This window comes from Nipponia nippon, unplaced genomic scaffold (genome assembly GCF_047370975.1).
Source record: "Nipponia nippon isolate SJK-2023a ecotype South Korea unplaced genomic scaffold, ASM4737097v1 scaffold_1, whole genome shotgun sequence".
NCBI classification, from domain to species: Eukaryota; Metazoa; Chordata; class Aves; order Pelecaniformes; family Threskiornithidae; genus Nipponia; species Nipponia nippon.
The window spans coordinates 38134891-38162044 of NW_028262290.1; the positions used below are offsets into that span (position 1 = coordinate 38134891).

At 39.4% G+C, this 27154-nt stretch overlaps 1 protein-coding gene and 1 non-coding gene across 6 annotated transcripts; both read left to right on the forward strand.

The window, feature by feature from the left end:
- Positions 1 to 1348: 1348 nt before the first annotated feature.
- TRNAY-GUA (transfer RNA tyrosine (anticodon GUA)) lies at positions 1349 to 1438 on the forward strand. The gene is given in 2 exon segments: positions 1349 to 1385; positions 1403 to 1438. It is a non-coding gene; the product is annotated as a tRNA-Tyr (tRNA).
- A 445-nt stretch (positions 1439 to 1883) lies between these two features.
- On the forward strand, positions 1884 to 26554 carry MYBL1 (MYB proto-oncogene like 1). 5 transcript variants are annotated; one of them, XM_087752073.1, is made up of 16 exons: positions 1884 to 2298; positions 6065 to 6167; positions 6293 to 6364; positions 9373 to 9465; positions 10518 to 10738; positions 12509 to 12692; positions 12918 to 12992; positions 14522 to 14626; positions 15861 to 16094; positions 16408 to 16776; positions 17268 to 17410; positions 17815 to 17929; positions 19619 to 19735; positions 19822 to 19926; positions 21891 to 22070; positions 23931 to 26554. In XM_087752073.1, the coding sequence occupies exons 1-16, from the start codon at positions 2279 to 2281 to the stop codon at positions 24057 to 24059; spliced, it is 2265 nt and encodes a 754-aa protein (XP_087608199.1). In that variant the 5' UTR covers positions 1884 to 2278; the 3' UTR covers positions 24060 to 26554. The 5 variants fall into 5 exon arrangements, with proteins under 5 accessions (XP_087608199.1, XP_087608202.1, XP_087608216.1 ...); XM_087752076.1 differs by having other exon boundaries at positions 14525 to 14626; XM_087752090.1 differs by lacking the exon at positions 21891 to 22070.
- The last annotated feature ends 600 nt before the right edge of the window (positions 26555 to 27154 follow it).

The following is a 27154-nucleotide window of genomic DNA, read 5'->3' on the forward strand; positions in this document are numbered from 1 at the left end:
TGTAGTTCAAAGACTCCTGTCAGAGCTTTGATGTGGGGAAGCCTGCTGGGTTGTCATCTCTGGATACTAAAAGTGAATCACAGTGAACGCAGGTTGGCGCTGAACACCTATTAGTAAGCAGCAGGCGAAGACTACTTGTAAACAAACAAATAAAAATTTCAGCAATTTTTTTTTTGTTTTCTGTGAAAGACGCAACGATACGAGTTCACCCTTGTCGTAGCAGGTTTGTAACGCAGGCAAATTGGGTTTTTGGTGGTTTTTTTTTTTCCCCATCCTGTGCCGCAGGGGCTGTGGCGGGGCCTGAGGTTCCCGCCTGCCTGCGCAGAGGGCGCTGCGAGCCAAGGTTTCCCGCTCGCCCTGCTGAGGAGAGGCGGCCTGCGCAGGTACCGGCCGATATAAACGTATCTGTGTGCACCTATGCACAAACCCCATACGTGCAAGGCTGCATTGGTACAACTCCCTTCCAGCTTAAGACTTTCGTGTAGGGGAGTACCTAGAGGACACGTAGGTTATGCTCGAGAGTAGCTTGTACTTTGTGGCGGTGATGGCTTCTGGAGGTTGTTTCCTCCGTAGTGGAGGTTCACAATTTTCCCCGAAATAAACCGCTTAAAAAATGTATTTTGAATAAGAAACCATATGCTGTTTTGAGGATTTGTTTTGACCGTTAAAGTAAAAATCACATTAAAATTAATAAAGGAAAAAGCTGATGGTTCGGCCCTGCGATAGACTTGAGCACCCGAGAACTAAGCAAACGCTGTGGGTATCTTTAAAGGCTAATCCAGGGGGGCCTTTCTCAGGGCTGCAGGAACGTCCCTGCCCCTTTTTTTTTTTTTTGGCTCTGTAACTGCCAGGCCACGTCTTCACGGCAACTTTCCTCCTAAGAGCTCTGCAGAGGTGATGCGCCTGTGAGCGCAGCCACAAGAGGATGTGGTGCGGTGTTTGGGCTGCCTTTTTTTTAATGTAACAGTGCAGGGGCTAGAGCAGGCGCCCTGTAAGCGGGATGGCGGGGTGCGATGAGACCCACGCTTCTCGAGCAGGCGTGTCACCGCAGGGCATCGGTGTTTCGGAGGAGGAAGCAAAGGGCGGGAAGAGGGAAGGGCTGTCTTCGCACCCCCTGCGGCAGCGTGAGGGGCTGAGGGCGCCGTCCTCGCCCCCTGCGCAAACCGGCCCGCCGGTAGCGGGGAGGAGGCCCTGGGTGCGGGAGCCCTCCGCCGGGCGCTCGCCCCGTCAGGCTCCGGTCCGCCCGCGAGTTCAGAGCTCGGCCTGAAGCTGGTCCTTACAGCGCAGCGGTTGGCGCCGTGAGGCAAGGGCAGGCTGTGTGCCGCGGAATGGGGCAATCACCCAGCTCCCTTCGATAGCTCAGCTGGTAGAGCGGAGGACTGTAGAGGCGCGGCCCGTGGGAATCCTTAGGTCGCTGGTTCGATTCCGGCTCGAAGGAGCAGCTCGGTTTTGCACCGCCGCGCGGGGCGGGCGCCGGCTTTTTTATTTCCTCCCCCCCCAGCCCCGTCAGGAGCGGAGCTTTTGCCGCTGGCGGCGCGCGGGTGCTCGTGGCGGGGCGTTACGGGGCGGGGGGTGGCGGAGAGCCGGGGCGTCCCCGCCCGCCGGGGAGACTCGCGCCCCCGTCGTGCCTCGCCCCGCCGCCCCTCCCCCTCCCCGCCCGCGGCGGGCGCGAGGCCCCGCCCCCCGCCCGGGTCGCGTTCGGTGGCGGCGGCCAATGGGGCGGCAGTCCGCCTGCGCAGATTCAAACGGTGGCTCTGGAAGGAGGCTGGGCGCGAGATTCGGCGGCACCGACCGAGCCCGCCGCGAGCGCGGTGGCGGCGGCGCAGCCCGGGCGGCGGGGGCCGGGGGCCGGCCGGCAGCGGGGGACGGGCGGGGCGGGGCAGGGCAGCAGCCCGGGGCGGGAAGGCGCCGCCGGAGCCCGCAGAAGCTCTGACAGGAGGCGGGGGAGGCGCAGCCGGGCGAGAGAGGGGCCGCTGCGCGCTCCGTCCTTGCGGGCAGGGGCCGGGCCGAGCCATGCCTGACGCGGCGGGTGCCGGGCCGGGCCGGGGCTGAGGGCGGCCGCCGGGGCGCTGTGGATACCGCGAAGCTCCGCGGGGAGGAGGGGGCCGTCGAAGGAGCCCTGCCCGCCTCCAGCCTTCCTGTGCCGCCAGTGCCCCTCTCCGTCCCCCGCCCGCCCTGCCGCGCCGCCCGGCTGTGAGAGAAGGAGCCCGGGCGGGGGCTCGGGGGCTCCGCGCTGCGCCCGCTGCCGTGGCGGCCCCCCCTATGCTGCGCCCCGAGGATGGCGAAGAGACCGCGCAGGTGAGTGTGGCTGCGGGCCCGGCCAGGGGATCTCTGCGCCGTCTGCCCCCTGCCCCCTCCCGGGCCGCCGCTGCCTTCCAGGCCGCCGCCCAGGTACCCCCCCGCGCCCCGGGATCCCTGCCAGGTGCCGCCGCCGTCCCGCCCCGCCCCGTCCCTGCCGCCCCTCACCCCCCCGCCGAGCCCTGCTGGCGCTGCCCTCGGCCTCCTTCCACCTCCCCGGCCTCGGGTGTCACTGCCCGCCTCCCTCCCTCCGCCCTCTGATTCCTCCCTCGCCCGGCACCCGCGCAGGTATCTGTCTTCCCTCCGGCTTACGAGCACCAGCTTTCGGGTATAAATCTCGCCTCTCGCTTAGAGGCTGCTCTCACTTCTCTGCTCTCGCTCAGACCATCTTTGTTGTGGCTTACCTAGGCAACTCCTTAGCTTTGCTTTTCTGTGGTCACTCAGCCTGTCAGTAACGACTACGTTGTCTCCGCAGTAGCTTTTCCTGCTGGTTACTTTCCTTCTGCTGGAGTGATACTTCCTGCTTTTCTCCTCCCGAGTGGCTTTGGAACAGCCTTGATGTAAGGTTTGGGGCTGTTCAGTTAAAGTTAGTGTTCAGGCCTGCTGATTCTTCCAATATCTTGAATGTTCCTACTTTCTCTGATTTGGCATGTTCTTTGACTGAGGATGTCATAATCTAGCCTGAAGTCTTCCTGAGAGAGAGAATGCTTTCCTCAAGAGCTTCAGCAGCAGCCCCAGATGGTTTTGATACATCTTTTGTTTTATTGATATGAAAATGGGTGTGTCTTTGCTTTGTATTCAGAAGGTGGGTCTTGGAGAACTGTTTTATTGCCATAATTATTCTTGTTCTAAATAGAAAATCAGTTTCTGAAAAGTGATAAAGAAATGTAAACGAAGGATTAGGCTTGAGAAAGGAAAGGATACTCAGTGACTAATACTAATGTGTGAGTTACCGATGGCACCAGGGGTTTACCCAGGCTGCATACTTATGGAACTGCGAGTGGCTTCACAGTTACAGAGGTTAAAACTGCTTCTGCATTTTCCTTTGACATGAAAAGAGTTCATAAGTTAATCTCTTTCTGCAATACTGCAACTAAAGCAAGAATGCAGTTCTTTGGGGTTCTAGTTGTGTAAGGAACAAAGATTCATAAAGGGGCTTTGCTTGCAGAGGCTGACTGCTGGAGCTGTCTATACTTGGCTATCTGCAAGAATCAGCTCAGAGAGAATGTTTCTTGTTACTCTGAATCTGCATTTTGTAGTTTGAGACATTCATCTCTTTCGTCTTTGCAAAGCTTTAGCTTGTGTTATCTCTCATGGCTATGGAGCGCTTTGATGTCATCATTGAAAATACAGCTGGTTGTGGATAGCAAAGGAACGTTTGGTTAGAGATCAGTAGCCCTAGAAGAATACTGTGTCAGTGTGTTATGATATCTCCAAAACTAAATCATTCTAGTTATGAGTTTATGTAAAGATGACTTCAAGATTGTTTATCGGGGTGTGGAGTAAGGAGAAAGTATAATTGTTTTGCAGCAAATGGAATCAAGTTTGATTTTGTTAAACTGCTCCTGGTTTTTGTATTTGGAAACTTAATTTTTTCCTTTAATGGTTCTCAACTCAGAATTGCAAAGACAGCTAGCACAGAACTTGTGAAATACTTTATTGTTCCAGATTTCTTATTTTATGAAATTTGGTGGCCATGTTCCGCTTCCGTGCAGTATTGTGGCACAGTATCGTAACTGCAAAAGAATTGCCAAATGAACACATCAAATGTAACAACCCCACGTGTTTGAAAATATTTTCTTTTTAATCGAAAGCTTACGTTAGTAGTCCCAACCATTCATGTATATTTAGTTTATAATCTACTGGTGCACTATTCTCAGCAAGACCAAAGACGAAACAGTTATTCACGTGGAATCAAGGTGCAAGAGAGCTTAGTGCCCGCTCGGCTGGCCCTTGCGCCCGTAAGCGCACGGAGGCGGCCATCGGCCGTGCTGGTTTGGCTGTGGGATACGCATGCTGCTGGAGACCTCCAGGTGCAGGGTTCTTAACTGCCACTGCCGGCGGGGACCCCACGTTGTTACTGGCTGTCTTGTCAGCGTCACTGCCGTGTACGTGGAGCCCTTCCTCTTTTTTAAAATCCCCATGACTTTTCACATAACTGAAGACTCTGTTCTTGAACTCGTTTGCTGTGCAGTGGGTAAGGAGATGGTGTTGACAAACAGCTTAACCACAAGGTCAAATTTTAGTTATAAGTAAATTGTACAGCTTGCTTGATATGAAATAGGATTATAATACCAAGATATGCTCCTGAAGTTTGTCGAGAACCTGTGGAAGTACTGTGAAGAACTTGCCGTTGACCTTTTAGCAACCTTACTGCTTTGTGTTTCACTGCCTGCACACAGTTTTAATATGTTTATGTGTTACTAACTATTTCTACCGCATCATGAAGCGAAGTAGGGCAAATCCAGATGTGGTGTAGGATGTAGAAGCAATGTTAAATACACTGGGTCTGCAAGACCTGGGTGCATGCTATCTTGTAGTAATGCTTTCAAGTAAGTAGCGCTCTTTTTGAATGACCATATATTCGTGTTAGCCACAGAGAACATACTCACTTCGTGGGAAATAACAAATATACATATATGGTTGATCAGCATGCTGTGTGGGTGAATTGCATGTTCTGGAAAATAATGTAGAGATCTGCCATCTAATCAGTTCTTAGGACGCCAGCACAGGTTAATTCCATTACTGGGAAAGGATTTTTTTTTTTTACCTTTGGTTAACAAATGGAAGTAATTTTCAGGCTGAGCAGAACTAATAAATTTAGTTTTGAACATGAATTTATGGTATTTGTATTGTGCTTTATACTGATAATAAAATGGAGAAAAATTAAGATTGCCGTATGAAACTGCTTTTAATTAAAGCTGTGTATTTGGATGGGAGTCCCTGCTTTGTGTCTTTGCTATAACTAATGCAGAGGAACTGCTCATCTTGTTAGGCCTAGGTTTCCACATGTGTTTGAATTTATGCTGTCTAACATGAGTCACTGACATACAAGTTTAAGTGGTATTTCCATGAAACATTTCCCTGTGCTGCTTGTTTGTAAGGCTTTGTTTATCAAGGCTGTGAAGTATGCATTTCTCCAGTAGATGGAGTGTGATCTGCATGGAGTCACAGAGGCTACCTGGCTTCCTGCCCTTCTGGCTCTTAACTTAGAGGGTCAGCACTGACACGGTAGTTATTTCGTGCTGGAATATTTCTGGCTTCAAAGATTTGTGTCTAATTCCTGTAACGTTGAGGCAACGCTTTTATTCAAGGCAGGAGCCCACTTAAAATCTCAAGTTGGTGCTAAATTATTTGGCACTCTTGTGTTTGTTGTTTGAGTTATGGAGGTGGAACATGAATGTATTTTGCAGACTAGTAAACCACTTTATCTTATAAGCTCATTTGTGTAAAATAAAGATTCATAAATGTGTTACAAAAACATGATCTTAAACAATAGCTTTTTGCTTCAAATTTAAGTCTTGACTTGGAACGAATTATCTGACCATATCCCAGTATGTGGCTTTAAAATTAATTCTGTTCCTTTGACATGGTGAATATAGGCCACTGCTGGAGGCAGATCTTATGTTCATGCAAATTCCATATGTCATTTTAGAACAATATGTACAGATTGGAAAAAAGCTACAAGTAGTTAGAAAAAATAAGTTATTCGGAGTTATTTTAAACTCTCTTTCTATCTTCTTCACTCTTCTGTTGTACTCGGCAGTGAGGAAGAAGATGACCTTCAATATGTGGACCATGACTATGAAGTACCACAGCAAAAAGGTTTGAAGAAGATATGTAACAGGGTGAAATGGACACGTGATGAGGTAATACTTTTTTTTGGCTTTACTTTCATTCCTATATGATATCGGTAGCACATGAAATTTGTTATTATTTAGTATTGTATTGGGTTAGCATGTAACATTTATTGGCTGAGATTATGTCTTAACAGGATGAAAGGCTAAAGAAGCTGGTGGAGCAAAATGGTACAGATGATTGGGCTTTCATTGCTAGTCATCTACAAGTAAGTTGAATCTTTGTTTCAGTTAAGTTCCCTTTTAATATTTATTTACTTTGGTCATATGTGTAGTTTGGAAATGAGGTGAAATAGAAATCACGAAACACATAATAGTAAAAAATATTTTAAAGGATGTTTGTAAATCGGACTTGAGATCTAGCTCAGACCTTGGAGGACCTTATTAGCTCAGGATGGGGCTCAAGTGATGGTTTGAAATGATAAAAAATAATTGATGCCTTCTGTCCACATTTGCTGTTTGTTTTCATGATGGAATATATTCCTGCTTCCTGTTGTTTGCATCACTTGTGGTTGTTACATCTACAGTTCACAGATTGCTTCTGAAGCAGTTAGGAGAGTGGGTTGCTTCTGAAAGATTGCTTGAAAGGAGCAGGATCAATTTCTTAAACACCTTAGGAAAAGGGGGATGGGTTTTTTTGTTTTGTTTTGGTGGGGGTTTTGGTTTGGTTTTTTTTTTGTTCTTTTTTTTTTTTTTTTTTTCAGTGATGTCTGCTTTCTTAACATATGTAAATCTTTCCACCCAATGATATCTTCAGTAGCTACGAATGGAACCTTAGCGGGTTTCTTGGAAGTTTCCTACTGACACTTGACATTTCTTGTTCTGTTCCAGTGGTCAGGTGGAATGAGTAAAGGAGCTGTTGGTTCAAACATTAAATAACTCCTCAGCTGTATGAGCTGCACTGGTGGAAAATATTTACAACTAGAATTGATGTTTGTTTCTCTTCTGATTAAATGTTATAAAACGCCTACTATAAAAACATGGCTAGAATCTAAGGCTGAAATCACTACTTAGAAGTGGTATTGAATATTCAAATGTTAAAAATAAAAAAAATTACACCCCCCCGCCTTTGTGGTTCTTATAATATTGAGTGGAATGATATGGTTGTATGAAATTCCTGTGTAACTAGGTAAAAATAGATGTGAATTCTAAATGTTGAACAACTGTAACTTTTCATTGTTCTCATCATATTTGTGCAACTGTTGTGCTTCTGATTCCCCCCCCCCGCCCAGATGGCAAAGTATAAATATCAGGGAACAAACTCAAAGCTTCTAAATTTAAGGAGTGCATAGGCAAATCACTATTCCTTACATGTACATTATCCCCTTCCAAACAGCAGTGAAATGAGTGAATGGCAGAGGAGAAAGAGATAATATCAGAAAGGTTTTATATTAAACTGTTTAAAAATACAATGTTTGGTGATACTGATCTGCAGGTGTAGTATGGACTTGCATTTAACAGATCTCACAGTTTAGTTTAATAAAAAGTTCTCCAGCTGAAAACAAATGCTTCTGGAGACAGAAAGCTATTGTTCAGCTGGGCCCAAGTGAGGTTGAAAAAAGGCTCCCTAGTTATCATTGGAAACATGCATGGAGGATCAGGTTGCCCATTGCTGAATTGTTGATGTTGGAAGGAACCTCTCGAGATCATCTAGCCCGAGCCCCCTGCTCAAGCAAGGTCAGCTGGAGCAGGCTGCCCAGGACAGTGTCCAGTTGGGTTTTGAATTTCTCCATAGATGGAGACTCTACAGCCTCTCTGGGCGACCTATTGCAGTGTTCAAATTACAAAGCCAGATAATAGAGGCTGGCATAATTAGCACTTACCTTGTTACTGATGGTCTTTTGCTAGGGAAACGAAGTGTATCTTGAATTACTGGTATGTAAAGGCACTCAAACTGCCATGTTTTCAGAACCCCATTTCACTATTGGGCTGGGCACAAGTAAACCTTCCCTCTATTCTGCCCCAAAAAGTGAAGGTGGCTTAAAGGTGACTCTCAAGAGCGGGAACACAGCTTGTGTTGTCTTTCAATTTATTGGGGTTAAGGCAGACCTGAAATGATTTGATCATTTCATCCTGTCATCTGTCTTGCTCTTCTCCCCCAAATATGTCATGATTTGAGAAATATCTTGGAAGGTAAAAAACACTAAAAGTCCACAATTTCAAAATTTTTCTCTCATCAAAAATGGGAACAGCTGTCTCCTGTATTGAGTCTGTCTTTTACAGCTTGTCTCCACCAGGAAATGATCATGTTTTGTAACAAACTTTAGTGTGCTTTTAATCATACGGTGTCTACTTGTGATTCACTTGAAGGTACTGTGATCAAATAACAGTGTTTTGGGTGTTTTTTCTGGTCTTGCAGACTGCTTCTTGTTTAACTTCATCTTAACGTGGTAACGCCTTTACTTGGTAGACAAGCCCAGCAAAACCGTGAAATTGGTACTTGCTATCCAGCAGCTTGCACTGAAGAGAGTAAATCATCTTGTCCCAGTGTTACAAAAGGCACTGTGCTGTGCTGTGCTGGGGCAGGCTCTTATCTGCCTATTCCTAAGGATTGGACCGAACCAAGAGTCCCAAACTTTCCTACAGACAGTTTTTAAGAGGCTAAGTGAAAGCTTACGTCTCTTTCATAACTGGGAACAATATTTCAAAAGATCCTTAGTGGAGCTACAGAAAAGCACCATCTGTCCTGAGCAGAAAAAGCAATGTTGTTTAATTAGTATGTGTTAGCTAAACTTGATATAAATCTGTTTTCCTTAACACTCTAGTAAAGACCTGAGAATATATTCATTTAAGACTTAAAAAAAAGTTTATTCTTTTATTTGAAAGAAAAAGTACTTCCTTTAAAAATTTCTTTCCTGATATAGGTTATAGATAGGGTCAAAAGCATGTCAATCACATAAAGTTCAGAGAAGGTGTGGAGTAATGAGGACAAAAATAATTCTAAATTTTTCTTTAAAGAAGAGTAAGTTCTGAATTTGATTATCAAGAAAGAGCACTGAAGTAATTAGAGCTTTGTGCAAGGCTGTTTTTACTGGAGAAGAGTTTTTATAAGTAAAGGGAAGAAGAAATAATAAGGGAGAATTTAACTATTATACTTAGAACAAAGGTCTGAAAGTCTTATAATTAGAAATAAGCTGATAATTCTGGCTAGCTAATATTTACAGTTTCGTGTATTCAAGAGTTTAACAGCTACATTGGTCTTCTAAAACTATTTCAGAATCGTTCAGATTTCCAGTGCCAGCATCGATGGCAGAAGGTACTAAACCCAGAATTGATTAAAGGTCCCTGGACGAAAGAAGAAGATCAGAGGGTAATAAAAACTAATTGATACTGTACTCTTTTACTGTAATAAAATTGGCATATGACTGCTAAGAATGTGTACTACTACTTAGGTTTCATCCTCAAAAAGATGATGTCTGATGCATCTTGTGACATAGATAATTACATTACATTATGCTGTGTGAGAAGAAAAAAAAATGCAGCTGCTCTTAAGTAGATGGAATATCTGGTCTGCTCAAGCATTTCATTTCCCTTTGCTCAGATTGCTAGCTGAACTACTCTAGCTTACCAAGTAGAGGAGATCTCTTTGCAGCACTAAAGATCAAAGGTCTCATTTACATCTTTTGTTCCTCAAATCCACGAGACTTAAAGGGGTTGGGAATAAGGGGAATTATTTCATACTCTACTGTTAAAGAAGCTAGCAATGGTGTTTTAGACTCCTTTTCCCTATCTCTGTTAATCCACACTGCAGCTTTTTGTCTGCAAAACCTGGACTGCCCTGTAGGGAGGTACGCATATAGCTTTCACGTACAGTATTTCAAATCGACTGCTCATTCCCACTGTTTAAAACTGTTTTAAGATGTTTAAAACTAGTATTTGTCAACTTGTGAATATGGTCTTCCTAATCTATTTTTTTACAGTTCTCGTCAGTCTTTTCAGAAAAAGCTTCTAATGCGTAAAAACACGTAGACATGGGATGAAGGTTGGGAGTAGAGGTGTGGGTTTTTTCTCATACATATGTTCTTGAAAAAAGTCAAACCAAGCATGTTTACCAGCTTCTTTTTTGGTCTTTCCTAATGTCAGCTTATGCAATGGGTGACAGAAAGGAAACTTCCAAATGAATGTTTTCGTCAGTATATACTTATATTCTAAACACAGTGAATTTGGAGTTAATAAGCAATTTCTTGATTTCTTGAAAAATAATTTTTAAAACCCCAAGTCACTCTCTGCCTCCTTAGGCCTAGTATCTTATCAAGTTGACTATTATAATCCTATTCTAAAATATGAGTTTATCAGTGTTCTCAGTCTGTGATTAGGAAAATTAGGGTTTGGAATTATAACGTGCTTTTATCTGTGTTCCAGGTTATTGAACTAGTTCAGAAGTATGGTCCAAAGCGCTGGTCTCTAATCGCAAAACACCTGAAAGGAAGAATAGGCAAGCAATGCAGAGAGAGATGGCATAACCATCTCAATCCCGAGGTAAAAAAGTCTTCATGGACGGAAGAAGAGGACAGAATAATCTATGAAGCTCACAAGCGTTTGGGAAACCGATGGGCTGAAATAGCAAAACTTCTTCCTGGAAGGTGCTTTTCAACTCTATTTGTGTTAAATATTGGAATATGGAAACTGGTCATCTCACAACTCTTTCCAGTGTAATTGTTAGTCAGCATCTGCTGAAACTTATGTCACAACATCTTTATCTTGATAGATACTGAAATTTTTTAAGATCTTTTGCATTTGATTATGTATTCTTAAATAAAAAGACCTATAACACCCTGCAGGTTCCTTCAAAAATCCTCCTGTTCACTTAGAAAAAACTATAGTAGAGCTGAAGAGTAACTGCAAGTAATAGTGGAAGAACGCCTTAACATACTATGACTTGAGATTAAAGTGCCTTCATTAATATGCATTCGGGGGTGACTTTCTTTCTGATTTAAGTTCAGAAATTCTTTTTTATTTATTTTTGTGGAATACTTCTTGTTAAACAGGATACTTGAAAAAGAGAATCTTAGTAACCTTCAAAAGTCCAGGCTGAGGAGTCATGTGTTGCAAAGCTAGTTGGTTACCATGTAGTCTCTAAGTTAAGGATGAATTGTATGCTTTGTTCTTATCTTTGTTTAAAGTGTGATTGCCAACTTTTATGCTGTGGAAAACAAAATTTTAGTGTATAAAGAGTTTAATGAAATAAATTTTTTACCTTGTACTGTTAACTGAAATTCAATATCAAGCTGTCCCTCTCTGAATTCAGTTTGTGTGTTCAGGAGGTGACTGTCCAGCTGTGCCTAAGGAATGTCAGCACTTGTTAGGTTGGGAGAATGAGTTCTTAGAGATGTGTGTTTAAAAATTTGACATTTTAATTAAGTACACAATCCATGAATCACAGGAAATCCTTTGGAGGAATGGGAAGGGAACGGATTGCATCTTAATAGAATTTCAGAGAGGGAAGATGAGTTTGTAAGGACAGAGGCATTCCTAATTCACTGGCTTATTTGTTGAAAATAAATCCAAGATGAGACTCTTAGATAAAGATTGGATCATAGACCTAGAAGATTTGTAAAGAGTCTAACACTAGTGGGATGAAAAAGGGGAATACTTCTTGGAGTTGGGCTTAAATGAAGAATGGGGCTTCAAGTAATTTTTATTTCTGTGTACCTCTCTCTAAGGCTAGTGATAATATTGCTAGTATTTTAGACTGTAATGCATTCATACTCTACTCTGGCCTTAATGCTTATTGAGTGTTAAAAGTGATTTCAGCCTGCTTGTCAAACTGCAGACGTTTTCTTTCCAAGGGGAGTGACAATGGGTACTGGTCTTCTGCCATGCCTGCTTTCCCCTTACAAGATCAAGGGCATCAAGAGGTAGAAGGATGTTCTTCCACAAAGCTGCACGTAAAACTCAGAGCTGGCAATGCAGGCTGTCATTTTTTTAGAAGAGATGTCTTCCAGTGGCAAACACTAGCCACAGTGCTCTTATGCTGGTGCGACAGTAGGGTGTTTGCACTAGCTTCATGTTCTGCAAATTTGTAGCAGAGGGTAAATAATGTAGTGACAGAGAACACATGGTTGTTCCAAGTATCTAGGAAAAAAAAGTTCTTACCCATGATAATAGCCAGAACCAAGGCTTTCTCTTTTGCTACTTTTAATTTCCTGCGGACTTGAAGTTTAGTAGAAGGAAGTTTTGAAAAGAGTAGCTTTCTAGTCATTATGCCAAAACCCCACTGATAGTAGAACTTTCAGTCCAAGCTGCTGGAGCTTTCTGGATTTGTGGCTTTGGATTAACCTACTGTACAAACCATGCCATATATTAAACTTCGAGATATGGAAGCCAGTTACTGTTGTACACTTTCATTTTAGGACTGATAATTCCATTAAAAATCACTGGAATTCAACAATGCGAAGAAAGGTGGAACAGGAAGGATATTTACAAGATGGTATAAAGTCTGAAAGAGCTAGTTCATCCAAACTGCAGCCCCAACCTTGTCTGACTACGGAACACATGCACACTCAGAATCAATTTTACATACCTGTTCAGACACATGTAAGTTCAAAATCCAGAATAATTAGTATTTCCCAGTTTCAAATAATTTATTTGGTTTGGAACAAGAAACAAATCTGAAAGAATGAAGATCTGTTGAGTATTTTTGTGATATTATGGTAATTTAGGATTTCTAAACCATAATCAATAGTTTATGTACAATAAACTAGAGATAATTTTATAGCCTCTTTTTCTATAGGGTTTATAAAATTATTTATGTCTTTTTAGATTCCAGCATACCAGTATGCCTCACCAGAAGGCAGCTGTCTAGAACATGCTTCAGCTTCTTCCAACTTAGTTCAGGTAAATAGTTAATGTGGATTGTAAATGAAGAGAATATACTGTGTATTGTGCTGTAAAATGAAGAGTTTAAAAACCTGTAACTTCAAAATGTCTTTAAGTCTTTATCATTCACCTAAATTTATGTAAGCGTTCCTCTGTAAGTAGGCTTGCTAGCTTAATTGGTAGCTCTAGGTAGGAAAAAAGAAGCTGTCTTTATACATCGCAGAAACACAACGGTTGTGCTTATTTCTGACAGAAGTATGGCTTAAAACATAGTCTACTAGTTAAATCTTTAGGCTAAAATTATGACCTGTTAGTATTACCTAGCTTCCAAGAGATTTAAAGACAAGATTTTGTTACTTTATATATGTGATAAATATAACCCTATCTGAAAGACTCAGTTCAAATAACTTATTGTGACTTACACTTATGGCTGTGCTTTTTTGTTCTCAATAGGTTTTAGTTTTTTCTGACTGATAAACTTCTGTCAGTCAGTTGAAGATGCTCTTTTGCAACATTCTAAATGCTGAAGTATTGAGAAACTTTAAAAAACAACAAAAAAATTGGATATATTTATTTTCTTTTGCTCCTTTAGGCTCACTTAGAATATATGTGAAATTTCTCATGTGTTGCAGACTGAATGCAGATCTTCGTTTGCAATATGACTTCCTGGAAGAATTTTTGTGAATTTGAAATTAGTAAAAAAACTATTCTGACACAGGGAATAATACATGTTTTGTTTGTATTAGATGAGTTAGAGGTATTCTGCAGAAGTCTGTAACTAACCTTAAGTTTCCCTGTGCAGGTCATCTGTTTCATCTTGTGTTTTCTTCTCTGATTTCAGTATAAGAATACAAATCATAACAGAGCCTCCTATGGCCTTTGACACTCTGGATTGCCCTATACAGAAAAGTATAAGATACTTTCTGCTCCTTGAAGTCCCCCTAAGCTCAGCAGTATAACTAGTTTTGAAACTCATGGCATATATCCTCACTTACCTATATTTATAGCAATAATATAAAGTTTTAAGGAGGTTAAAAACAAACCAACCAACCAAAACCAATTAGTTAATTTTCTTTTCTGATAGTAGTGGTATGATTGCTTGTGTAGACACTCTGTCAGCAAATGCTGATTTGAAACACTTTCTTGCACACTTAGTGAGGAGAAATAACTCAAAATTCTAGAAAGCCCATGAAAACACAAACACATGTACCAAGGTGCCAACATGCTGCTTCTATTAAAGATTGAACTGAGTGACTTTTGGCTAAAAAGTGCTACAGCGTACTGAGCATTTACAGGCCATATTACAAACCTGTTAAAATATTAGCTTATATATCACTTCAACATCAGATCCATCTCCTGGTAATTGCTGGAGTTGTTTCGCTTGCAAGTGACTACTGTATTGCAAAATATGATACAGCTTGAATAGCTCTGTTCCCGCTATGTGTGGATTTCTGTTAAACATGTAGCTGTGTTATAATGTAGAATCTTTACTGTGGAGAGGTGGTGGATGTGGAAAATAGTAATGACTTCTTTCTTAAATTTTTCAGCAGTCATTTATTGATGATGATCCTGATAAAGAAAAGAAAATAAAGGAACTTGAATTGCTACTTATGTCAGCAGAGAATGAAATCAGAAGAAAACGAGTGTCTTCTGTAAGGACTGTAAATTTTGTAAATATTTGAATATGCTTTATTGAGATTAATCCTCAGCAGTTTAGAAATGGATGTTTGGTTTTGTGTGGTGTTTTTTTCACCCGACCTTCTAGAAATCAAACCTACGGCTGTTGGGTTGTAAAACAAAGTCTATATATTAGAATTGAGGCAAATTATTTTTAGTGCAGTTTTCTAAACTGTGAAAACAGTAGAAATATGACATGGAACTTGGCAGTTGTTCCTAAGACCCAGGATTTTAATCCTCTTCAAGAGGTAGCACATTTGTTGATATCACCGCCATTCACTTTTATAGATCAGCAATAGCCATCGTCTGTTCAACAGAGAAAGATGAAAAATACATAGGTTTTGCCCTATTTGATTTCAAAACATCCTGTAGATTATATTTTTATCAAACTTCTGTGTGAGTGCTTGCAGTACTTAATATCCATATTTGGACATGACACAGTATATAAATTTGCACTGTACAAAATTTACATGTACTTCAGTGGAATGAGGGAAACTTGCAGATGACAGTGACTTATTTCCTCAGGAACAGAGGGCTGTGAACAACATCAGACACCTAACCAACCCAACCATGTTGATTACTAATTTAATTACAGGTGAACTTCTGTTTTTTTTGTGGTGGAGCTGTTCCTGGCATTTTCTTGAAACAGTGCAATGTTCTGCTTATCTAGTGGAATCTGCTTTGCTTCTAGATTCCCAGTGAAAATGAAAACCTGTTTCTTGAGTACTAAGCAGTGTACTAAAATGGCATAATCATTTAGAAGTAAACTATCAATGCAGAATCTGTGCTAAAAAAAAATCGGATCAAACAAGTATTTCACATTCTAGACACTGTTTCTAATCTTAAAATGTACCTGTGTTCTGTAGTGAAGATGACTTTGTAATATACTGATGTTAAGGAACGCAGGAAACTTGCATCAGAGATGGCTTCCAATAAAACCCATAATTACCTAAGTTATAAGCATGTGTAAGATATGAATGAGAGGTAAGATAAAAATCTTGCACAATTTGAGTATGTTGAGCATGTTAATGTAAGGAAAAGACTAGCTGCATTAATGCAAACAGATAATTAGAGTTTGAAAAAGCAAAAATTAATAGTTACTCTTAGTCTTTCCACATACTACTTTTTTTTTCCTCCCTGCAGTCACGTAATTGACTCTCTTCATCTTCTAAGTTGAATAAGATTAACATGTTTCTTCGTACTTTTTAGCAAGCTGGAAACTTACCTTGTTGGTCTGGAAGTTTTGTCACAGAAGATTGTGTGTCTAATACACTAAATAGCCTTGGGGAACAAACAAGTGAGTTCTACAGCATGGATGAGACCCACGGCACATCTGTTCAGCAGAGTTCACCACCTAAGTATTTGGCTGTGGAAGCAAATACAATGTTATCTTCTCTACAGACCATTCCAGAATTTGCAGAGACACTAGAGCTTATTGAATCTGTAAGTCTGTATTTATTCTAAAAAATGTTTGTTTAGGAACATCAACTTGCACAACATGTGTAAAATACTCTTAAAATTACCTTATTCTGTACTTGTCTATAGTTTCACCCATATTGAGTGATTTGTTTTATTGCTTGTTTTAAAAGAATTGTGTTTTAAAATATTCAGTGTCTTAGGATTGTGTGAAAGATACAGGGAGAATAATTCATTATATGGCTTCTGCAGGTAGAGAGCTGTTAGACTGGCTTGGACATTGTGGAATAATCTTGGATAAGTCTGCTAGTGTTTGAGTGTTTTGCATCTTGCCTCGTAGGATCCCGTAGCATGGAGCGATGTCACCAGTTTTGAGCTTTCAGAGGCCGTTGCATCTCCTGTCAAGCCAGCTCCAGTAAAACTAATGCGGATTCAACACAATGAAGGGGCTGCTGAGTGCCAGTATAACGTCAGCGTTCTGCTTGATGGCAAAAAACACAGTAGCGTCGGTGGCGAGGAAGAAGCAGTTTTTCCAACAACCCCAAATTTAAATAAATTCAGCACTCCACCCACTATCCTAAGAAAGAAAAAGAGATTGCGTGTTGGGCAATCACCAGTTAATGAACTGAATGATGGCTTGTGTAATGATGCCATCAACGTTGCACTAAAGCATACACCAGTGAAAACACTACCATTTTCTCCATCGCAGGTGGGTTTATTTTTAAATATGGCTAAACTATGAAGACTGCAGTGGGTGGATTATAAATTACAAGTACTTTCTTCCCTAGTCATACATTGTAGCCTAAACAAATATGTTCAAAAACTTCTTAAAACATCTGCATAAGGGTGGATATATTAAAAAGAAATTGTTAAATAACCTATTTCCTCTGTTTTGAAGACTAGCTGGGGGGAAGGGGGACAGCAACTTATGTCTCAGCTCACACTTTCTCATGCAAATAATTGTTGATAGAGACCCATTGTCTCTGTGACCTAATTAAACAGTAGGGATTTTAAGGAGAAAATCAAGGTTTCAGTGATGAATATCGCAAATGTCTTGGAGTATAAGTCAAGAATAGTTTATTGGGGTTTATCAGTAAAAGCCCTTCAGATATATAGACATAATTTTTTTTTACTGCTCAGTACAGTGATGAAGTTGTGTCCTTTAAGGCTGCTTAGGTTTTTTTCCTCTCTTGTGCTTAGTTTTTCAACACTTGCTCTGGAAATGAACAATTCAACCTTGAAAATCCTGCATTTACATCAACTCCAATCTGTGGGCAGAAAGTTCTTATTACGACTCCTCTACACAAGGAAATGACACCAAAAGATCAAAAGGAAAATGTGGGGTAGGATTATTACACTAAACATCTGGTGATGTTGCTCAAATAAAAACAAGTTTTTCTAAACATTGAGAAATTAGTCTACCTGTATGCATACTGTGAAAGAGTTTTAAAACCCCTAACACTTAAACACTTGTGTACAAACAAGCTGGCTTCCTGTTCTTAACAGAAAGTGACTTGTACTCAGTTAAATTTTTTTCCTTTTTTAAAATACTGGACAAAATCCAATTAAAGTTTAATACAGCTGGGGTAATGCTATGGTGATCTTAATGCTTTCAGAGTCATGGTGGTGATACCTGTTGTGTAAATTCAGGTATTTTAAAATGTTTCTTAGATTCATTTTATTACATTACTGTTGATAAAGTAAAACATTAAAATGCATGTATGAACACTTTTCTATGCTTGAATAGTTTTAGAACTCCCACAATCAGAAGATCTCTTTTGGGTTCAACACCAAGGACGCCAACTCCTTTTAAAAATGCTTTGGCTGCTCAGGAAAAAAAGTATGGTCCCCTCAAACTTACGGTATGTGATGACATCGTTTATTTTCTTCTTCATTAAAGTCTAAATGCCCGCTTGTTTCTGAGATACTGTAAGCCTCAGCATGATCTTAGAAAGCATTTTCTAACAATGTTGTTGTTTCAGTGACATTCCATAGTATCCTAGAGAATGTGAATAGAAAATGTTTCAGATTTTGTATGTTAGACTAGTATCCTTCAGTGTAGTATGGAGGCATTGTCTTTTTAAATGGTATTCAGTACACATAATAATTTATCCATAGTAATCTTAAACATATTGGTTCCGCATTTGTGAGTTGTTTTAAATTTGTGTAGCCTTGCTAACACTGTACCTATTAAGAGGTGGTAACGTTGTTGTCTGAGATTTTAATTTTAATACTTTAGCATTCTGTTTTTTCAAAATAAAAGTTGTAAGTGAGAGAGCAAATGGGCGTGGGTCCTCCAACTGGATAATCTATTAAGAGCAAACTGGTGCGGATGAATGTGACTGACTTAGTGATTTTAAGCAACTTCTGCATTTGACTTGAAAAACTGCAGTATCTTTGAATCCTCTGGACTATGTAAGAGCTGAGTTGTTTTCTGGTTTTGGTTCTTCTACAGTGCTAGGACTGAAACTAGATGTTTACCACAGTATGCTAGTATTCTGAGAATTTTTTTGATGGGAAGATGTTTGGAAGTGTTTTATCCTTCCTGGGGCATACTTGAGTGACGTCTACAATTTTCTTCATTCTAAAAACCAAAATCTTAATGTAGCAATTCATGATTCCTCTGATTCTTCTGGCTGTCACAGAAGACTTTTTTTTTTGTTGACTATGGATAATGTTACTTTTTTTGTTTGTATGTTTGTTCCAAATGAATTCAATTTTTGCTCTCTTCTGAGCCTAGCTAAGGTATGTTAATGCATAATAACTTTTGGAATTCAGTAGACATATGCTTTTCAAGTTCTGAAAAAATTCCAGCCAATATATATTGACTACTTCTTTTCTGCAAACACAGAAGGTAGCTCAGGCTTTGCCACAGGGCTTGGCACCATCTGTGTTACCCTATAGATTCACAGTCTCTCACTATGCAAATGGAGTGGTTTGGCATTCCTGTTTCTGTCCACTATTAACCTCCTGTTCAAAATCAAATTTTGAGGGCTTAAGGGAATTCTTCTCCTGTTGGTACACAAAGGAGCCATCTGTATGGCTTCTGTGAAATTCTGTACTGTACTTAAGACTATCAATGTCTTATTCAAAGATTTGTGCTGATTGATATAAATTCCTTTCCCAACAACAGCCATACTTTTATAGTACAGTTTTTTAGTATGTTTGTATGCATGTATATATACATATATGTGCTTATGTATGTGTTTAGTATATATAAAGTATTTTTATCCCTTTTGTCAGTGTTTAACCATTGCTAATAAATGCAAACAAGTAGTTAGCATGTCTTCTTCAATGCTACCTTGCATTTTTTGAGGCACTGTGTGCATGTATGTGTTTTATCTGGCTAGAAATAACGTGGAGTAAAATGAATTAAAAAATCTGCATAGCCTTGGAGTGTTGATCTGTAGTTGTTAACTACTATAGCTTAAATTCTTTTATCTGTTGCTATATTTTGCAAGATCTCTTTTCTGGCCTACGTTGGCTGAAAGTAGAATATGGTAAAAATTAGCAACTTCCTGTATTTTCTTCTCCAATTTTAATTAACTTAGTCACAACCACTTGCCTTCTTGGAGGAAGACATTAGGGAAGTTTTGAAAGAGGAAACTGGAACAGATATATTTCTCAAGGAGGAAGATGACACTGTGTATAAAAGCTGCAAGCAGGAGGTAACATTACAATAATAATTTCAAATAGGAAATAACTGCTTTTAAATAATATTTTACAGTTTTTCTCTGCAAAATCTTTATTGCAGCACAACTCTTCTAAAAAAGTCAGAAAATCACTGGTTCTAGATCCATGGGAAAAAGAAGAGGTTGGTGCCCAGCTCTTCACAGAAGATAATAGTTTAGATGTACAGGTAAGTATTAAACTACTGAAGAGCATCACTGGCAGCAATATTAATATAGAACTATCTTTCATTCTGTCAACTAAAATAAATTGATTTGAGGCTAGATTCATAAATCTAGAAAGTGAAAATCACCTTCAGTTTGAAATACTACTTTAAGTACTTAAGCAATACTTGAACATCAGGCTTGAATTCATGCATGAATTCTTCCTTTCAGGCATTCAGAGCAGGACTGGTAATGTGAATGCTTTGCAGATTTGCTGTTATAGCAAAGCTGCTTCCATGCTGGTTACTATAAACTTTAGCATACATGGCATGCTGAAGCTCTCTGTAATAAATGAGGAAGGTGGCATTTGTCCCTCCGTTTTGCATGCTTGACAGTCTGGCAGACATGTTCTGAAGATACCTAATTGCATATTAGGCAGGATGTTTTTCCTTTTCCCGCTTCACATAGTAGGGGAATACTTTTAGAAATATCAAGCACGTAGAAGATGAGGTTTGTGGGCTTCCTCTGCCTGAAGGAATTTGAATACTTCTGCCTCAACAACCAAGACATCAGGAGTTCAGAGATGGAGCTGTTTTGGTCCCTTATTCCTTTAAAAAGTAGCCCAATACTTTTCTGATTGAGTGATTGAATAGATTAATCTTTAGTCTTGTAGTTTGTAGGAAAACTTTATTCTAATCTGGTTCTTAAATTAATGTATGTTTTTGATTCTGAAAGAGTAAATGTCTGTGACTCTTGATCAGGTATAAAGCTATATTCAAGAGGTAGGAGCCAAAGTCCTTCAAAAGGACAGGTGCTTAAGTCATACCCCTTTCTGATTATTGTAGCTGGTTTTCTAAATTCCCTTCTTAAAGCCTTGTAGACTCTGTGCCAAGCCTCGGTGTCTGTCTGCTGGGCGTTAGGTGCTCTGCCACCTAGTGGAAACTCCCCGCTTCCCCAGGAACACCTGTGTCTTGTGAGGAGTGGCACTGCTGCAGCCATTCAAAACAGAAACAAAATGCCCGGTGTTCTCGTAGTAATGTCTTGTTATGACATGGTATATTGTGCATCACTGGTGTTCAGGTTATTCAACTAAAACCAAGATACACTATGGTGTTGTGGTATATTAAAGGCAGTGAACTGGGAAAAAATTGCTTTTCCTCCATTTTAGTGAGGAATGCTGGTGCGACAGGAACATTGGCTATTAGCAAGAGAGATAGTGGTAATATCTGATTTAAAAATGAAAAATGTACCAATCCTTAAGTAGAAATTGTGTGTCTGCGTGGTGATAAGTTAGGAGTAAGGTCCGAGGTAGAATAAATATGTAAAGGTAGTTTAATGCAGTTTAATGGGATGTTTTTGTAAGCGAACAAGTAGATATGCCACTGTTACTCTCATCTACTTTTGCTCTCTAAAATTGCCATATACCTTTCTTCTGCTTTGCTATAGTGAAGCTGGATTAATTTCTTTATAAAACTCTTCTGGAATGATCAATCCAGTGCTTATTTCAGTTCTTAAAGCAGTTCCTCCCCCTGACACTGATGTGATCTTCATTTTTTTTTTATTCCAGTCTCCTTGTGCTTACTTTCACAAGGGTTGTACTAGAAATGAATTACAAACTTTTTTCTTTAAAACTGTTCTGTATTTACCACTTTATCAAGTCTTGTTCTTAACAAAATGTAATCAGCTGTAGCGTGGCTTTATATGGAGGAAACCATCTACTCACTAATGCTCAAATCATGCTAGCAGCTACTTGTTTTACTGTGCTCAGTATTGACTATGAATCCTGGTACAGACCAGGCTAGTGCTTCATATACTGTTCATTACTTTTTCTTTTCAGATTCTTTCCTAGGACCTTTCTGATAGTATTTGCTTTGTTTACATTTTGGCTTCTCTGATCACAGCAGTTGAAGACCTTTTTTTTTTTTTTTTTTACATTAAATACTAATTATTAATTATTATTCCTGTTCCCTACCCTCTTTTTTGTCAATAGTCAGAAAATGCATATACCACATCTTTATTAATGATACCATTGTTGGAAATACATGACAACAGATGTAACCTGACATCAGAAAACCAGGACACAAATCCAGCAAACAAAGCAAATGCAGTAATTAAGAAGAAACTGAATGCATGTGCTTCAAAAAATGTCAAAATGGAGAAAGCTCTTCAGGTCTGGATGCAAAGAATTCTGTTAGTTTTGTTAGCAGGTTAACAAAGAATTTCTCTTTGGTTTCTGTCTTGTACTAATGTCTAGAATTTTTCAAGTCAGTGATCTAGCTTTGGTCAGTGTTTCCATGATCCTAATTTCTTGTAAGTTGGTCATTTGTCCACGAAGTGTTTATTCATAGCTAAGCTCTTTAAATACAACCATGATGTTTCACTGAGTGGCCTCTAAGATTTAAATGTGGGGAAAAAAAAATCAGGATAGGGTGGACCTACAAAACGGGTTTGGGTACCGAAGTCTAGCAGTAAGAAAACTAAACCTCTATAGCACCTAAGTTTCTCAAATTTGGCTGGTGCTTACTTCATAATAAGCCCAGTGGGATGCATTAAGCAGAGTTCATTCACAGGTTCTGTTTGGTAATTGTAATTACCAATTTGGTAATTGTAATTGTAATTTAGTTCTTGTAACGTGCCTGTTCTTGTACATCGGTATATTTTCCATACTGTTAAAACTGTGGAACCTTGTTTTTCTTCTGTGTGTGTCTTGACCACCAAGTTTAAGGAGAGATTCTCTTTGACCCGACTTGGTACCTGTTCCAGTTTGCCCCATAGAGAGTTAATGTATAAAGCTTTTGTGTCTTCTCAGAATATCTACAGCTCTGTATTAATTAAAAAAAAACAAACAACAGAACACACACAACCAAAACACAACAACAACAAAACAGAAAAAAAAAAAGGGCAGGACACCTGATCTTCCATGTCCCACTTAATTGCTTTAATGATTATGTGTTTTTAAGTACAGAGACAACAGTATTACTTTCTGATCCTTTCTTATGAGAAGACAGACCAAACCTCATTTAATTGTGATGTTCCAAAAAAAGAATTAACTGCTGTGAATTGGAGCAAAGGTGAATGCATCTATCTGGCCCAGAACTATGCTCTTAAGAATACTTAAGAGGGGAGCTTAGTCATACTGTCCTCACAAATATTCTCATTGAACCATCTTTCTCCTTGCTCTTTCCCCTGAGAAATTCCCTCTCAGTTTAGTGGCCTCTCTAACCATGAGTCCCTTCCATGAATCAAGTCCTGCTAAATTTATAGAGCAACTCAAATGGCTAATTTTCTCTGTGCATCTAGATGTGGAACTGATCCTTTGGATCAGTTTCTAGCTCAATGCGGGAGGGAGAGAATCTTGCATTCTTCATTATGCTACAGTCTGCTAGCGTCAGGTCCAATTTAGAGCTGCTACAAACCAGCTTGAGATTCAATAAATCATGTAAACGTGCAGGGTTTGCTTCATGGAAGAAGCAGCACCAGTGTCTCAATTATTCTTCCATTCATTATTTTTATTCCCAATTCCTTTGCCATTTCTAATATATTCCCAAAACATCTGACCGTTCTTCTACAGCTGCCACTTTGGTTCAGTGAAGTCCTTCACAGTATTCTTTTTCAGCTGCCAAACCATTTTGCCTTCCTTGGTGTCTCCAGACAGCTATCAATAATGTATTTTTCTGCCTGTTGAACTTAGCACATTTAAAGGGGAAGATATCCAAAGAGAAGATGACTTAATTAACTTTCCTTTTATGTATCAATTGTCAAACTGGTCTCTTTTTAAGAGTGTTTTTCATTTTGTGTGTTAGAACTTACAGCGTAACACAGATGCACTGCTGGGGAGCTGGATTAAGGGGTGGAGAGGGAGCTTTGTCACAGGTTTTAAGTATTGTATTGTAGAACTGAATCCTTCTCAGTAAAATACAGTATTGCTAGACTTTGATAATTTATTATTACTCTGACAGGTTGTATGAGAATTGCTCAAACATTTCAGTTAGTTAAAAGAATCTTTTTAACTGAGTTTTATTTTATGCAGTCAAATTGTGAATGGGAAGCCGTTGTTTACGGAAAAACAGAAGACCAGCTTATCATGACTGAACAAGCAAGAAGATATCTGAGCACATACACAGCTACCAACAGCACTTCAAGGGCTTTGATACTGTGATGGTCACTGCAACTGACAACCATCTCTTTCCATTGAAACTGACACAATGTTGAAGGCAATTCCAGCACAATACTGGTGAATTAAGTCTTTACTTTGAGACAGTCTGCCAAGGGAAACCTTAAAGCTACCTTAAAGCTTCCTTTCTTCTTTTGACTGACAAAGAACAGACATGAAGATCTCATATTCTCTACGAAGGGATAGTACAAACAGTTCTGCAATGAATTTCTTAAATGTCAAAAAAATAACACCCTAAAATACGAAAAGAATGGTAAAATACATTGCAGTACTGACAACATACAGGTTTTAGGTCTGTTTTTCATATTTATTCTTTTGACTTGCATTGCTTTTTTTCTGTTAGTGCATTTTCAATGTAGAGTAGATTTATAGGTTGTTACTGGTTTCCAAATGAGCAACATACATGACTGAATGTGCTTTTGCTTATGTAGCATTTTTCTAGTATATAAAGAAACACAATGGAAAGGAGTATAAAGGAAGGAGAGAAAGTTGCACTACTAATTTTTTGGTATGCTGCAAAACAATGAAATTAACTACAGTGTTAAATATATTTATTTGCAAATGGTACTAGAAGTAGGCAGAGGGGGGTGAATTAGGTTTCAGTGTAAAGCATCAGTATTTTCTTCATAAATCTCAAAATGAGATGATTGTTGAATGTATTGTACAGTATGTAGGAACAGGGAAAATTTTGTAAATTGGAAAGGAGTCTGGTTTTATAATTTATTTTCATTTTAAAGCTTAAATGTAGATATTTATATGTATGCAGGTTGTCTAGAAGCCAACGTTGTTTCCTGTTAAAACAGCTAAAATGAAAAAAGGACAAATTTAAAGTATGGAATAGCAGAAGAATTACAGCGGTGAAGTGTACAAATCTATACTGTATGTTACATCTACATAAAGATTGCACTATAACCCTTAAATCATGTTGGTCTACAAAATAATTACAAGGTATACCTGTATTACACAGCAGCTGTTCCTGTACCTTGTTTAAATACATTTAGAAAGGAATGGTGGGGTCCTGTATGTGACCCAGGAGTACTTTGTCCTGCATAGGAACTAAAAACTAATGCATTTTAAATTTTTTTTTTTTTTAATAAACTTGGCACCTTGGATCTCAAAACAATTGTTATCTGCACTTAAGTTTGACCATTATATACTTACTAAATGTTTGAAGAGCAAAGAGAACATTCTTTTATTTATGAAAAATCTTTGTCCTTATTTAAAGGTATACAGGTCACAACAGTTGCTTTAGTTGCCTATTTTAGGTATTTGCACTTATTTTATGTCTTTTTTCTTGAAGGAATGTTTTGGTTTGCTTTTGGTGTAGAGATTTTTATGTAGTTACTTTCAAGCAAGTTATAACGATGTGCTATCAACAAATACTGACAGGTAAATAGACTTGTACACTGTAGTTTTAGTTATTTATAATTCAAACACTCTTCCTCTCCACTCCCGGGTGTGCTGCTACAGATAGTGGCAGAATCGGCTTGCTGCTATGAGAGATGGAAAGAGCGAGCATCATATGCACTGTATGTAAAATTACAAAAATGGTGTCAGGTTCTCTAGTTAACTTTATGAGATCAACCAGTACTATGCAGGGTGTGGAAAGTATTCCTATCACTTTAATATCAAAGATGGTAGAGAATAATTTATTAATGGAGAATTTTAACGTGATGAGCGGCACAAGGAAGGTAATGGGTTATTAAACTTTTTTAAACATCTCAAAGCTTATACAATCCTTATTTTTTAGGAGCTTTTTGATATTAAATATTTGCCTGGCTATGATAGTAGTAGGCATAAACATTTTTAGCAGTTTTTAATTCAGACATCAACATTTTAAGGGGGGGGAAATCCTATATAAGCAAGGGGATCAGAAAATAGCCATCATGCCAGGATTCCTCCTCACCTATGAAAACTGAGAGGAGGCAATTGGAATTCTTGGCAGTACTAGATTTAGGTGTGCGTTACCAGAGTGGGTTCAACAGCAACATTTAATGCTGGAGACAGCATTTAATTCACAAAAAATGAAATAAACATTGAGAGAGAATGAATATCTAGAATCTGGATGATATATTTCAGTAGAAGCGGTATCACCAAAACTGCCTATACCAAGTTTAAGCATAGATTTATGGTAAGTAGTATTCATTTGTGTTGGTATTGGTTGGATCGTTTAGTTAACTCCTACTTTGTTGCTTTAGCAGGAAGGTTTTAATCTTTCATATGTCAGGCATATTTTATTACTTTTTGAATGTTGCGTGCATTTGCATTTCTTTCAGTTTGTAAGTAGATTGTACATGCAGCAGCCAAACTTGCATGAAACCTAAATACATATTACTCCATATTTTTGTTTTAAGGTTTGACATAATGTGCAACAAATGCCTTGTTTATCTTAGTTTTTGTTGTACTACAAACTTTTCTTTTATGTAAGACAGTCTCACATACAATACAGACCATATTAATGTCAGAAATAAAGCATCTATGTACCAGGTTACTGTAAGTGCCTTTTATTTGAAATCTTAAACACTCAGCGCTCGTGAAAGCGACGTGTGTATGTGAAACTGCAAGGAACCTACCTTTTCCGGACTGGGCAGAGACAAAGGGCAGTGGTGGGAACTGGTGGGTTACACAGCGGGATGGAGCCCCTTGACAACACAAGCTTCAACCCAACCTACTTGTTAAGCCTACTTGTATTTGGTCAAGAGTTTGTATTTGTCTCTCAAAGCTTTAACGCAAATATTTATATATAGGGATGAAGAGGGATAGTTTGAGGGATGAAGAATGCTGCTAGTGTAAAGCTTTTTTACATTCCTTTCATTTGTATGGTAGAAGTGATATTTTAGTATGTGTGCCTGGGTCTTGGGAGGTAAATGTAAGTGTAAGATGTGTGGTGTGGGGTTTGTGGTGTGGGGTTTGGTTTTTTTTTCCCCTACCTAGTACTCACAAACATGTACTGATCTGAATTGGTGTTAGACTTTGACTGTCTTATTTTGCTGGAGACACGCACATTCAATAAATAATATCTTTTTGCCTTTCTCAGTTTTGTGACAAAACACAAACGGCAAACAATTAAGATAATCTGT